Source organism: Geotrypetes seraphini, chromosome 13, assembly GCF_902459505.1.
Source record: "Geotrypetes seraphini chromosome 13, aGeoSer1.1, whole genome shotgun sequence".
Classification (NCBI taxonomy): Eukaryota; Metazoa; Chordata; class Amphibia; order Gymnophiona; family Dermophiidae; genus Geotrypetes; species Geotrypetes seraphini.
This window is the reverse complement of record NC_047096.1, coordinates 73,649,152-73,662,661: the sequence shown is the minus strand read 5'-3', so window position 1 is coordinate 73,662,661 and position 13,510 is coordinate 73,649,152. Positions and strand designations below refer to the sequence as shown.

Here is a 13,510-nt window from a genome sequence, read left to right as displayed (position 1 = left end):
AGTTTACCACACAAAGCCCAGAGGAGAAAAAGTAAATTAAAACAAACAAACAAAAAAAAAAGAGTGTGAATAACACCGCAGTATCAAGATGACAACTGTTATTTATTCGCCTCTCAAATGTGCCTTTCTCAGGAGTCCTGTTTTTAACCAATGGCACATTTGAGACAATGTTTACCAAAGTGTACAATGGCATTAGCTTCTAAAAAGCAACACTGTACCAATGGTTAACCAACATCTTCTTAAAACCACATTGCTATGCCGAATCTGAGATTTTGAAAAAATACATAAGAATTGCTGCTGCTGGGCCAGACCAGTGGTCCCTCGTGCCCAGCAGTCCGTTCACGTGATGGCCCCCGGGTCAAAGACTCTATAAAGTGCTCTATAATGAGTCCAGCCTCACCTGTGTATGTCCCAGGAACTCGTCCAGCTTCGTCTTGAAACCCTGGAAGGGTTTCATCCTGATACTGTGGCATTGTTCCCACTTTTTTTCCTCCTCCACTAACTTCACACCAATCCCCAGGCCCAAGCACCACCTATGCAACCCCCAGCCAACACTGCCTTAAACGTGAGGCCTACGCACCTCATGTACCCCTCTCTCTGCAAACACCTTATCAGGTATGAAACCCTCTCTTGCCAAGTATCAACTACCCACTTCTTCCTCCCACACAACACCCACCATACCTGAAAAAGGCACATCACGAAGCACTGTGGGGCCCAAGCCCCTCCACAGGGACAGCCAACCATCCTGGGCCACAGAGGACTGAATGCAGACACGCAGTTCACCATATGTAAGCTGGCGGGACTGCATCTTGGTACGGATGAGCTCCAAGGGGCTGATCACCGTCACAGCGCCCACTGCAAATAGAAACACAGGATACAACCATGATCCTCCCATTCAATCTGCACCCCTGCTGGATATTTCAATAGTTTAAACAGTATTCTGCAGGGATGTTTTGTGTGTGTGTATATAAATCTCTGAGCACAGACACAATAATACAGAATGACAAGACGTCTTTTATTCAAACGTGGATACAATATTCCACCTATAAGGTCTGCAGAAATAAAAATGAAGACCATCCCTCCCTCGGCACGCTTCTAGTGGCCCAACTGCAGGAGGCAGACAGATAATGAACAAAAAGATCACTGCGCATTTACTGGGCTACAGACTAAAAGGAATAAGATAAGACTCTTACTGTGTCAATGCCTGGGCTGGGATTAGAACTCAGGCATTAAAGGGGAAGGGAGGGTGAAAAAAAATGTCAGTAGCAAGGGGGCATGGGGTGAGACCTCACATCCCAAGTGCTCTCTCACCTTAACCTGTATCACTACCTGGCCCGAGTCAAAGAACATTTAACACCTGAAACTCTCTAAAATACTTAACTAGCACTCGGATATCTCTGCCAGATTTTATTACTTGTAGGTGCAAACAAGGAGAGAGAACTACGGAGCTGATGTTTGTGAGGCCGGATTTATTATAACAAATGTAGTTCTCTAAGAACATAAGAAGTTGCCTCCGCTGAGGCAGACCAGAGGTCCATCTCACCCAGCGATCCGCTCCCGCGGCGGCCCATCAGGCCCATTTGCCTGATCAGTGGTCCCGACTATTCCTATAAATTGCCTCTCACTCCTATCCCTATAACCTTCCTCTACTCTTATCTGTACCCCTCAATCCCTTTGTCCTCTAGGAACCTATCCAAACCTTCTTTGAAGCCCTGCAACGTGCTTCGGCCTATCACAGCCTCCGGAAGCGCGTTCCATGTATCCACCACCCTCTGGGTGAAAAAGAACTTCCTGGCGTTTGTTCTAAACCTGTCCCCTTTCAACTCCTCCGAGTGCCCCCTTGTACTTGTGGTCCCCCATAATTTGAAAAATCTGTCCCTGTCTACTTTTTCTATGCAGCCAACTGTATCCACCTACTTTGAAAAGTGCGGACCTAACACGGGCCGTGTTTCAACTTAACAGTCTTCCTCAGGGGTCCTAAGTGTGTGGTCTGGAGAGAGGGGACCAGCAAGAGTTTTCAGAGCGGTGGATGATGTTTATCTTCAAGCTTGCCAACATTCACATTTTATCTTAGCTTATCAATCATCCTTAGGACCCCTGAGGAAGCCAGTTAAGTTGAAACACGGCCTGTACTGGGTCCGCACTTTTCAAACTAGGTGGATACAGTTGGCTGCATAGAGAACTACATTTGTTGTAGGTTTATAATAAATCCAGCATCACGGACATCAATTCCACAGTTCTTTCTTCTTGTCTGCATCATTTCACTGCGGATCAGTTGGATTCTTGTTTCGATTAATTGTAGGTGACCACCACAGTCAGATACATCCAAGAATAAAATTAACTTATCTAAAGCTGGCGAGGATTATTTATACTAAAATACTGATACGATGTCTTATGGGCAAACTTGAGATCAAAGGTACTCCTTATCATTTCTATCGTGCTATGAAATCTACTGCAACACTAAACAGATACAAATTAACAGGAAACTGATGGGAGATAAGAGGGACAGTCCTGTCCCCCTCTCTCTGTGGGATAGAGAATGACAGGGACAAATTTGTGCCTGTCCCATCCCCGCAAGTTCTGCCTTAACCACAAAAGCCTTGAACACTTACGATTTTAAAGTGTTGTGAGGCTTGTGCAGATGAGGACAGAGCTTGCAGGAATGGGGCAGGGACGAGGACAGAGCTTGCAGGGATGGAGCAGGGACAAGGACAGAGCTTGCAGGAATGGGGCAGGGACAAGGACAGAGCTTGCAGGGATGGGGCAAGGACAATGACAGAGCTTGCAGGGATGGGGCAGGGACAAGGACAGAGCTTGCAGGGATGGGGCAGGGACAAGGACAGAGCTTGCAGGGATGGGGCAGGGACAAGGACAGAGCTTGCAGGAATGGGGCAGGAACAAGGACAGAGCTTGCAGGAATGGGGCAGGAACAAGGACAGAGCTTGCAGGAATGGGGCAGGAACAAGGACAGAGCTTGCAGGAATGGGGCAGGGACAAGGACAGAACTTGCAGGGATGGGTTTAGAGAGATCCTGCGGGGATGGGGAAAATTTGTCCCCTGTCATTCTCTAATGGGAGCGCCAGATTGCAGCAATCAAAGAGCTTGAGCAGTGCCTCACAACACAGCCAGTGCTAGTCTATGTGTAATAATTCACAATGATAGGTGACACTGATCACAGGCGCACTCACATCTAGACACAGCCCCGGCGATCAGGGGGATGTGCGCGCCCTGGTACCCCATCCCGAAGCGCAGGAAATCCCGCAGCTGGTCGTAGCACGTGAAGTAGATCACAGTGGCTGGCACTGCCATCACTCTGTGGGTGAGAGAAATGTCAGGACCCTGACCTTGAGGCACTCCCCTCTCACACACCCCCTTCCTGTTTCCTCCTGGGGGAGGAGACTTCAGTTTCTTCTGAAGTGTGGGATGCCGAGACAGAGCAATCAGGAGAAAAGAAGAGAGAATACACTTGATAGGGAAGGGAGAGAGAGAGAAAGAAGTAAAGGAGTTGAGAGAAAAGAGGGCGGGGAAACAGATTTGAGGAAAGGAGTTCCTGGCACTGTAAATTCAAGCAATGAACTTTGAACCAATAAACTAGCAACGTTTAACTGCATTTATACACATTAATCAAGGAATACACCCGCTAAACTTTGTCTTCTGAGGGAAAACTCTCCAAATGGGCTAGTCTTGCACATACCATGACGGGAATGAATCTCACTCCTAAGCCAGGGCATGTGATCCTGTCAGTCTAACACTTACTGTACTACTTGCATTAGGCTAAAGAAAGCTTCTTTCTAGAGTTCATAAGATGGTAAGTGTACAGTATAGGCAAATTATCCAGGTGCACTTAAAAGTTCTTTTTGATCAAGCAGAGACTAGGTGCCAGAGGCTATGTGGACCCTGTTTGTGACCAGAGAGAGAATGGCAAGAGGATAAATTTGTCCCCGTCCCTGCAGGAACTCGATTTCCCTGTCCTGTTCCCACCCCGTGCCTGTAAACTCTGCCTTAACTGCACAAGCCTCGAACACTTACGATTTCAAAGTGTTTGAGGCTTGTGCAGATGAGGACGGAGCTTAGGCATTGGTGGAATGAGGCATTATGACATCACAATCGGAGCTCTAGAATGTTGCTACTTAGGATTTGAAAGGTTTGAGGCTTGTGCAGATGAGGACGGAGCTTAGGCATTGGTGGAATGAGGCATTATGACATCACAATCTGAGCTCTAGAATGTTGCTACTTAGGATTTTAAAGGGTTTGAGGAATGTGCAGATGAGGACGGAGCTTGCAGGAATGGGGCAGGAAAAGAACTCACCGGGACAGGACAGGGAAACTGAGTTCCTACGGGGAAAAATTTCTAACCAGCTCCTCGCACTAACAGCCAGGGTGTGTGATTTCACTGCCTTTTTCTAAGACCTTTTGCACCCCCGTTAGAAAGATTTTGCTACTCACAGGGTTGGCGGGAGCCCACTCCACAGAGATTTAATGCCTTCATGACGGATAATTTTCACAAAAGCGTCCTGAAAGAAAGAGAGGCTGGCTGGGTCCAGATCCCAGGGTGCATTGCATTGTGTCTACTTCCTCCCTTTGACAGTGTCCCTGGAAAATGTTAAACTTCTTTTCCCCCTCCCTCCCCCCCACCCCGACAACTCTCTTAGATCTCCCACCTTCCCTTTTCTCTTTTGACCTTCTTTCTAATTCCTTTACCTTACCACATAGCTTCTTATACCTCACAAATGTCAACAAGGATTCATTGCGGTTAACTATAAAATCTGAAATCAATCATGACAAATTAGAATAAGATTCTAGAAAGCATTGGAGGATAGAGGTCAGACAGTTACGAGGAAAAGAGAGAGGTTTTTAACACTTTTCTGAAGTTGTGGTTACAAAAGGACCTGACATAGATATAGGGCTCCTTTTATCAAACCGCGCTAGCGGTCTAACGCGTGTATTAGCGCGTGTTAAACCATCGGCCGCGCTGGCCGCTACCACCTCTTCTTGAGCAGCGCAGTGATGAAAAGTCGCGCGCGTTAACCCCGTTAGCGCAGCTTGATAAAAGGAGCCCACAGTGCAGGGGTAGGGAACTCCAGTCCTCGAGAGCCGTAGTCCAGTTGGGTTTTCAGGATTTCCCCAATGAATACGCATTGAAAGCAGTGCACGCAAATAGATCTCATGCATATTCATTGGGGAAATCCTGAAAACCCGACTGGAATACGGCTCTCGAGGACCGGAGATCCCTACCCCTGCCATAGTGATAAGCTCTTCCAGACTTTGAGATACTGGAATTCAAAGGTAGATTTGAATCGGTTTTTTTTCTGCTGAACTTGGGTGGGGGAAGGGGGAGGGCACTTTCTGCTCATCTGGGCTGAACTAGTAGTGCTAGGGCAGGGGTGTCCAATGTCGGTCCTCGAGGGCCGCAGTCCAGTCGGATTTTCAGGATTTCCCCAATGAATATACATGAGGTCTATTTGCATGCACTGCTTTCATTGTATGCTAATAGATCTCATGCATATTCATTGGGGAAATCCTGAAAACCCGACTGGATTGCGGCCCTCGAGGACCGACATTGGACACCCCTGTGCTAGGGGAATCTCTCTCATCACTGGCTCCATAAATTTCTATAAACAGCGTGACCCACCTTGAAGAGGCAGCAGGATATCAGTGTTAAGGATAAATGCGGTCTGGAAACTCCAGGGTTTTAAAGAGACACCTGGCAAAGTTTCTGCAACTCCCGACAACTGAAAAACTGTCACCCAGCACCTGCCACTTCAGGTCTCCTACGCGGGAAGCACAGCCACAAAGCACTTGCTGAACGAAGGCTGTGGCTTTAAGGGTGCAACCAGCTCTCTGAGACCATGTCCAAAGCTCAGTTGGCCCTGGGGACTGGGAGGGGGCAGCAGACTCTTTACTGGAAAATCTGCTCTCTTTGCACCAACCTCCCCTTCACACACAGCAAAAGTCAATGTTTCTTCTCACTGTTAAAATGAAGAGGATCTTGTACATCGTTATAGCATTCACTGTGTAGACCAGTGGTGTCAAAGTCCCTCCTCGAGGGCCTCAATCCAGTCGGGTTTTCAGGATTTCCCCAATGACTATGCATGAGATCTATTTGCGTGCACTGCTTTCATTGTATGCTAATAGATCTCATGCACATTCGTTGGGGGAAAATCCTGAAAACCCGACTGGATTGCGGCCCTCGAGGAGGGACTTTGACACCCCTGGTGTAGACAGTGACGGGTCAAAAGCGCACCGACAATACTGCCCAGACAATTGCACGCAGGATGTCTGTGTGCTGGATTTAAACACTATTTTAAGTTCTCAAGTTTCAAGTTTATTTATAGCTTGATATACCGACCATCACGTGTATCTGGACGGTTTACAATAATAAAAGTTAGAAAAATGTAAAATAGCTTAAAATTTAAATAAAATAAAATGAGGGGGAGGGTAAAGACAAGGACCAGGACAAAATTGAGACTGATTAGAGACGGAAAGAGCTGGGAGAGGAAGGAAATTTTAATTGCATTGTGTAAATAAAAATAAAAGGGAGGTAAGAGGGAAGGGATAAAACAAGGAGACGGGGATGTCGCTTCTTAAAAGCGTTTCTCTGTTTATTAAGTTTTTATTTCCCATTGTCAGGTTCTTAATTGCATTTTTGATAGGCGTCTTTGAAAAGGAATGTTTTAAGGTTTGTTTTAAATTTATTTAGAGAATTTTCACGGTGGAGGTAGGGTGGCATTGCATTCCAGAGTGAAGGCGCGACTACTGAAAAGATGGAGTTTCTAGTATAGTATAGGTCCTTGATTGAGGGGAACACCCCCTTTACTTACAACTGTTGGCACTCCCATTGTGTGTGGGATGGGGGGAAGGCCCCCCATTAGAGGATACTGTTATTGTTTCCCTAAAAAAAAGAGGGAACAAGGCTCTTTCTTCTATAATAGGGTGTACCCCCAACGGGAGCGCCAACAGTTCTAAGTAAAGTGTGTGTGTGTGGGGTTCCCCTTCACACCCCCCTCGGAGCGCTTTAAAATACTGTTTAAATCCAGTGCGCAGACGTCCTGCATGCAATTTAATTTTTTAATCTCACTTATTGTTTTACCACTTATTTTGTTTTATTTTATCATTCAAATTTCATTTAAATTTCTCCAGAATTCTATTGCTTCAATGGTTCTCCCTCTGCATCTATTATTATCTCCCCTCTTTTTTCAACCTTTCAAAGTCCTTTAGATCATTGTAGTCTTATTAGAATGTTTATTTTCTTATTTTTTCTCATCTATCTCTATTTTATTTTTTTCATTACTCTACTGTCATTTTTCTAGGTACTTTAGTTAGATTGTGAGCCTTCGGGACAGTAAGGGAATTTCTAAGTACCTATTTTACTTATAATTTTAATGCACCCTATTGTCTATTTTTCTGTAAACCGCTTAGAATCCTAACGGAGTTTAGCGGTATATAAGAAATAAATTACATTACAAATTACATTACATTACAATTATCTGGGCGTCTTTTGTTTTGTGCGCTTTCGTCTATGTACCGTGTAGACAGCACTTGGAGATGTCCCGTCCGGGGAGGGCGGCACATTCTCAGTTCCATCCCCAAATATTTCTATCTCCCTTTTTTGAGCTAAGAGCTCTTTGGAGCAGATACCATCGATGAACACTCACAAAGTTCCCGGAAGGGTGAGGGGTTTGAACTTACCATGGTGCCACTGAAGTGGGTGGGCGTTCTGGTTTGGTACCAGGGCGTGCAGCTGGTCCCGTTCTGACACACATACACGTGATCCATAAGCCCATTGCAGTATAAGAAACATCGCCCTGGGAACACAGCCAAAAGGTCAGGCAAAAACTAAACAAAATTTCACCCCCCCCCCCCTCCACACTAATTCACACCTCCAGGCAGAGATTTCTCTTCAACCATTAGTTAAGTCATCACAAAGCTCTTGGGGTGGGAACAGGAGCAGTTCATGCACACTATATCCAAAGGGGAGAACTTTAAATTCACTGAAAGCAATCATGCTACCATCAGAAGCACCGATTTGAGCAGCAGGCCGGGCACCAGGAAAACCAGGGTTTAAATTAGAGAGCTGCGCGGGGACAGAAATCCCACCCATCCCCGCCCGTCCCCGTCAGGATCCTCTCCGTCCCACAAGGAATTACCTCCATCCCCGCCCATCCCCATAAAAAGCAGCAATTATTTCTGACAGGATCATCAATTCCACAGTTTCTTTTGCTGTTTTCCTTGTGGAATCTCTTTGGTGGAACCCTTTTTTTGTTTTGTTCAGGTAATTAACTTATAAACCCCCTCTTTTACTAAGGCTGACGTGTCCATTATATTATATGGACATACCCTGCTTCCAAAGCCTTCCATCCCCGTGGGAGTCCTGCTGGCTATAGGGGGGTCCTCGTGGGAGTCCTGTGGGGATTCCTGTGGGACCTGTGGGATTCCCGCGATCCCTTTTCCCGTGCAGACCTCTAGTTTAAATCCCACTCCTGCAACTGAGTGCAGGTGAAAGCATGTTAGGTGCACTGGGTAACCTCTCAGCCTCCATCTCCCATTATCCTTTAGGCCTATATGCCTCAGCTCTCAGATTTTGTTAACAGTCATGATCATCCCACCCAGAACAATCCTACATTTAATATACACAGAAGGACAATTTCCAAAAGCCATTCATTTGGGTAGATAGGATAGCTGAAAACCTGCCCACCCTCCCCGAGTTTGTTCAGCTCTCAGGATCTACTGCTATGCTCCGAGTATCAATGCCAAGAAGTTCTTCTTCACCCAGAGAGTGGTGGTCACATGGAACACACTCCCGGAAGCTGTGATTGAACAGAACACAATACAGGGATTCAAAGTGGGTTTGGATAAATTCCTGAAGGAGAAGGGGATTAAGGGGTACAGATAGAAGTAGTGATAGGTTATAGGATGAGTTCAGGGACCACTGACAGGTCATGGACCTGATGGGCCGCCGCGGGTGCGGACTGCTGGGCGCGATGGACCTCTGGTCTTACCCAGCGGAGGCAACTTCATATGTTCTTATGTATGTATGAGTACAGCTGCTCTTTGAGATCCTCAACAATCACCTTACCTTCTGATTAAGCCAGCACTGCTCTTACTGATCTTCTGTATGCCCTCCATCACTTTCAGTCGTCAGCTCTCTGGGGACGGGACCTACCTACTCTACCTCCTTGTAACTTGTCTTGGGCTCAGCTTTGGAAAGACATTAATGAAATTCAAATCCTACATCTTTTCACCCCAGAGTAAAAATTGGGGTTTAAATTTGCTATTTTCCTTCTTAAAGGTCAGCCCCCTTCCATCGCTCTTCTCTTTATGCTCCAGTTCCAGATTGATCGTACTTTTTCTCCCCTTAATTATCCGAGATTGAATGATCCAGTTGCCATTGTGCTGAAACGTTTCAGTCTCTTTTTCCGCCCTAATTTGTTGCTGACAGTTTTGGCCTTGGGGTAGGAGGCCCCACGCCATCGAGATGAAGCTCTAAAGACATGGCAACCAGCCAACATAAAATTATTCCACTCTTAATGAGCTGCTGCAGTCAAGCGAGTTAGAGTCATATCTAGGAAAATGTTTCACAAACTTTTCTCAGAAACAAACCCCTCCCTGCCCTCTTCTTGTGCCCAACACCCACCATGGATAAATGTCAGGCTGACAACCGCTGGAAATCCTTTCCTTAGCAACAGGGAGGTGGGGGGGGGGAGAGAGCGCAAGCATAGGTGTTCAGCATATGAGAATTGATTATGAGGAAGCGATAAGGAAAAGAGAAAAAGCAGATTATTGTTTAGGTTTGTATGGTGTTTAATCTGGGGTATATTTTACATTTTTAAAAAAAACTTGTTTATTAACTTTATATGTATTTTAGTACCCTGCTGAGGAGTTTAGATTGTGCAGGTTATGCAAATAAATAAAAGAGGCAGAAAAAGAAACATCTGTGGAGAGAGGTAAGGAAGAAAGAGAAGCAGAAAAGTCAGGTGGGTGGTATTTGGTTATTAGGCAGGTTAGTGAGGGTTTCAAGCAGTACTGACTCCCATCATGGATCTGTAAAGACCAAACCAAAATTCTAGGATTCTGCACTGAGCTGACTTTTCAATCCAAGGCTGATTTAACAGAAGAGGGGTCCTGAGATGCTTCCAGAAGAGGGATCTCAAAGTCCCTCCTTGAGGGCCGCAATCCAGTCAGGTTTTCCCCAATGAATATGCATTGAAAGCAGTGTATGCACATAGATCTCATGCATATTCTTTGGGGAAATCCTGAAAACCCGACTGGATTGCGGCCCTCAAGGAGGGACTTTGAGACCCAGAACATACCTCCCTCCCCCACTTGCTCCTTGCAAACTCCTTAGCACACATGGCTGGCCAGTGTGATAGGGCTAGATTCACTAAGCTTTGCGAGCCTTCTCTGACCCCGACCCGATTCACTAACCTTCAGGCCGATCCAATCCGCACATGCAAAGTAGGAAGGCAACGATTCACTAAACCAGTGGTTCCCAACCCTGTCTTGGAGGACCACCAGGCCAGTCGGGTTTTCAGGATATCCCTAATGAATATGCATGGAGCAGATTTGCATGCCTGGCACCTGCATTATATGCAGATCTCACTCATGGCTATCCTGAACAGCCGACTGGCCTGGTGGTCCTCCAGGACAGGGTTGGGAACCACTGCACTAAACCATGGGTAGGCAATTCCGGTCCTCGAGAGCTGGAGCCAAGTCAGGTTTTCAGGATATCCACAAGGAATATGTATGAGATGGATTTGCATGCACTGCCTCCTTGAGATGCAAATCTATCTCATGCATATTTATTGTGGATATCCTGAAAACCTGACCTGGCTCCGGCTCTCGAGGACCGGAATTGCTTACCCCTGCACTAAACCAACGAAGGAACACCGATTGGGCTGGCCGATCCAAAAAGAAGCGACTGCCGAGGACCAGTTGCACACGTCCTTGCCGACTTGTCCTACTCTCTGGCTGCCCTGAAATCCCAGCCCTGCAACCATCAAAATAAAACACATCTCCCTTGTGCAAAAAGCGCCCTGCTCTCTGTAAGCCCGTGTTTTTAACCCGCGGGTTTAAAGCGGGGCTGCACTACAACGTGCTCTGCTAGTTGTGCCAGTCTGGCTGCAAAGCGTGTTCTGTTATGATTCTCGTGGGAGTAGCAAAGACTTGCACTAAGATAGATTTGAAGTGTTAGTTTGTCCCCTCAGATACCTGTACTGTTCAATCAACCAGTGATTTACTAACAGCTTATTACAGGTTTAAGGATATCGTTCATCGGGTACAAACTTTTTAATATGTTCATGCTATGTGCACTATAAATCAAATTACAATATAAAGTGCTATAGTGAGAATTATAATTGAAGGACAGCACTTATCTTTAACCCTTTCAGGACCATAAGGATCGTAGGCCAATTTTTGTGGTTTTGACGACATTTTTATGGTAAAAAGGGCTTGCAGATGCCAAAAAATTGATTTTTTTTTGTGAAATATCATTATTTTTAAAAAAATCACACTTCTGGCTTATGGACAGTGTGGCAAGTGAATCTTCTCGTCCATCTGGCAACGACGCTAATGAATGAATGTCGGAACCAGTTTGTTTACATAAAGGCAGTATCCTATGGAATCCGTACATATCAAATTTTAGAACTGTAGACTATCCCAATCAAAATGTATAGGATTTTAAAGTTAGGGGACAAATATGTCCCTTGGTCCTGAAAGGGTTAAGAAGCTGTCTTAGCCCAACGGGACCCGTTTCGCCGAGAATTCGGCTTCTTCAGGGGTCATATATAAATGGGCAGCTCTGCTCTAACTTCTTCGGCAGAAAATGGCGCTGGCGAAGAAGTTAGAGCAGAGCTGCCCATTTATATATGACCCCTGAAGAAGCCGAATTCTCGGCGAAACGGGTCCCGTTGGGCTAAGACAGCTTCTTAAAGATAAGTGCTGTCCTTCAATAATAATTCTCACTATAGCACTTTATATTGTAATTTGATTTATAGTGCACATAGCATGAACATATTAAAAAGTTTGTACCCGATGAACGATATCCTTAAACCTGTAATAAGCTGTTAGTAAATCACTGGTTGATTGAACAGTACAGGTATCTGAGGGGACAAACTAACACTTCAAATCTATCTTAGTGCAAGTCTTTGCTACTGTTGCCATTCTGTCGAGTGACTTGCTTACATTGCTTATTTATTGAATGATTCTCGTGGGGCCAGCGAGTGCAGCCACCTCCCCTTCTGTTTTGACCTCAAGCTTGTGTGGACAGCAAGCGCATGCGTGGATCGCATCTCCAGGCAGAGGATGGTCTGCGCATGCTTGTGGGTGGGTGTCCAATCAGATCATTTGCATGGGGACTCTTTAGTGAATCGGTCGACCGGCAAGACGCGGCCACGGATCAGATCGGAAAGGTGAGTTTAGTGAATCTAGGCCATAGTACCCTGGTAATGAAAATATAGTCCCGAGGTCAGCGAGTCACCTGGTGCTTCAGACAGTGGGTGGTAAAGAAAGGGAAAATATCTAGATTATCCCCTTCCTTCTCACTGTGGTCTCTGCAGTAAGGATCCCGGTGCTACAGGCTAATCTTTTTACATACAGTAAAGAGAATGAGGGAAAGGGAAGGAACACCAGTGAGGGAAGAGGATTGGCAAATTCAGTCCTTCCAAAAGGGACAGAGAAGGTACAAACATTAACAGGAAGGGGAAGCCGAAACTCTCAACATACTCACATTTGGGCTGTGGAATAGGTTTGGTCCAAGGTGTAGATTTTACAGACAACACTGCAACATACAAGAGGAGGCATTGATCTCCAAGCGTGAAAAAGGGGAAATAGTTTGCACTGCCCTGTGCCCCACTCCTCAAACTCCCTCCCCTTACTTACCAATTCACATCTTGGGGCCGAGACTATGCCGGCACCTTCTAGCAAGGTAGGACAAGATGCAAGACACTGATGGTTTGCTGTATTGTCACCGGCCCCCCCTCCCCAATTATATACACCAGAATTATTTCTTTGAATATTTCCAATCCAATACTCTCTGCTGCAAACTTCCCAACAGCAGCCAGATCGGCCAATGATAGGGTGAAAAGGGTCTAAACTCCGGTATCACAAAGCTCTGCCTGGGTTGAGACTTGCCGTGCGTGACAAGCAAAAGCAGGTTAGCTCATCAAAGAAAAACAACAAAATAGAGTCAGCGAGTCGGAGCTTGTGCAAGTCCTAGCTAGGCAGAACAGTATGGCAGGGAGTGAAAAAAAAAGCGCCAAGGCAAGGGTTAATGAAATGTATTAAGTGGTGTGTTTTTCCAAGATTGGGCCATAAATCTTAATAAATAAATAAGTGTGTGTGTGTTTTAAGTGTATGCCAAGTACCAGCAACAGCTCCAGAACCCTCCTCCCCCAGGCACTCAGCCCTTTCCAAACTAGCCTCTAGCCTTTGAAGGATACAGTGCTCCAAAGAAACTACATCCCTTAAAGAACTGCCTGTGTCTCCAAGCGCCTCATACCAGAGCTGCCTCTGT

General features: G+C 45.9%; 1 protein-coding gene across 4 annotated transcripts in view; it reads right to left on the bottom strand.

The window, feature by feature from the left end:
* The window catches only part of SLC25A39 (solute carrier family 25 member 39), a 41,594-nt gene that overhangs the window by 8,217 nt on the left and 19,867 nt on the right, over positions 1–13,510 (bottom strand). For 3 of the 4 annotated variants that reach the window (XM_033918683.1, XM_033918684.1, XM_033918682.1), the window contains exons 5-9: positions 12,725–12,775; positions 7,690–7,805; positions 4,447–4,514; positions 3,189–3,313; positions 682–855 (exon numbers count right to left, since the gene is read on the bottom strand). In XM_033918683.1, coding sequence (XP_033774574.1) covers positions 682–855; positions 3,189–3,313; positions 4,447–4,514; positions 7,690–7,805; positions 12,725–12,775 — 534 coding nt within the window. The remainder of the gene's footprint in view (positions 1–681; positions 856–3,188; positions 3,314–4,446; positions 4,515–7,689; positions 7,806–12,724; positions 12,776–13,510) is intronic. The other variant, XM_033918685.1, reaches the window with a different exon arrangement.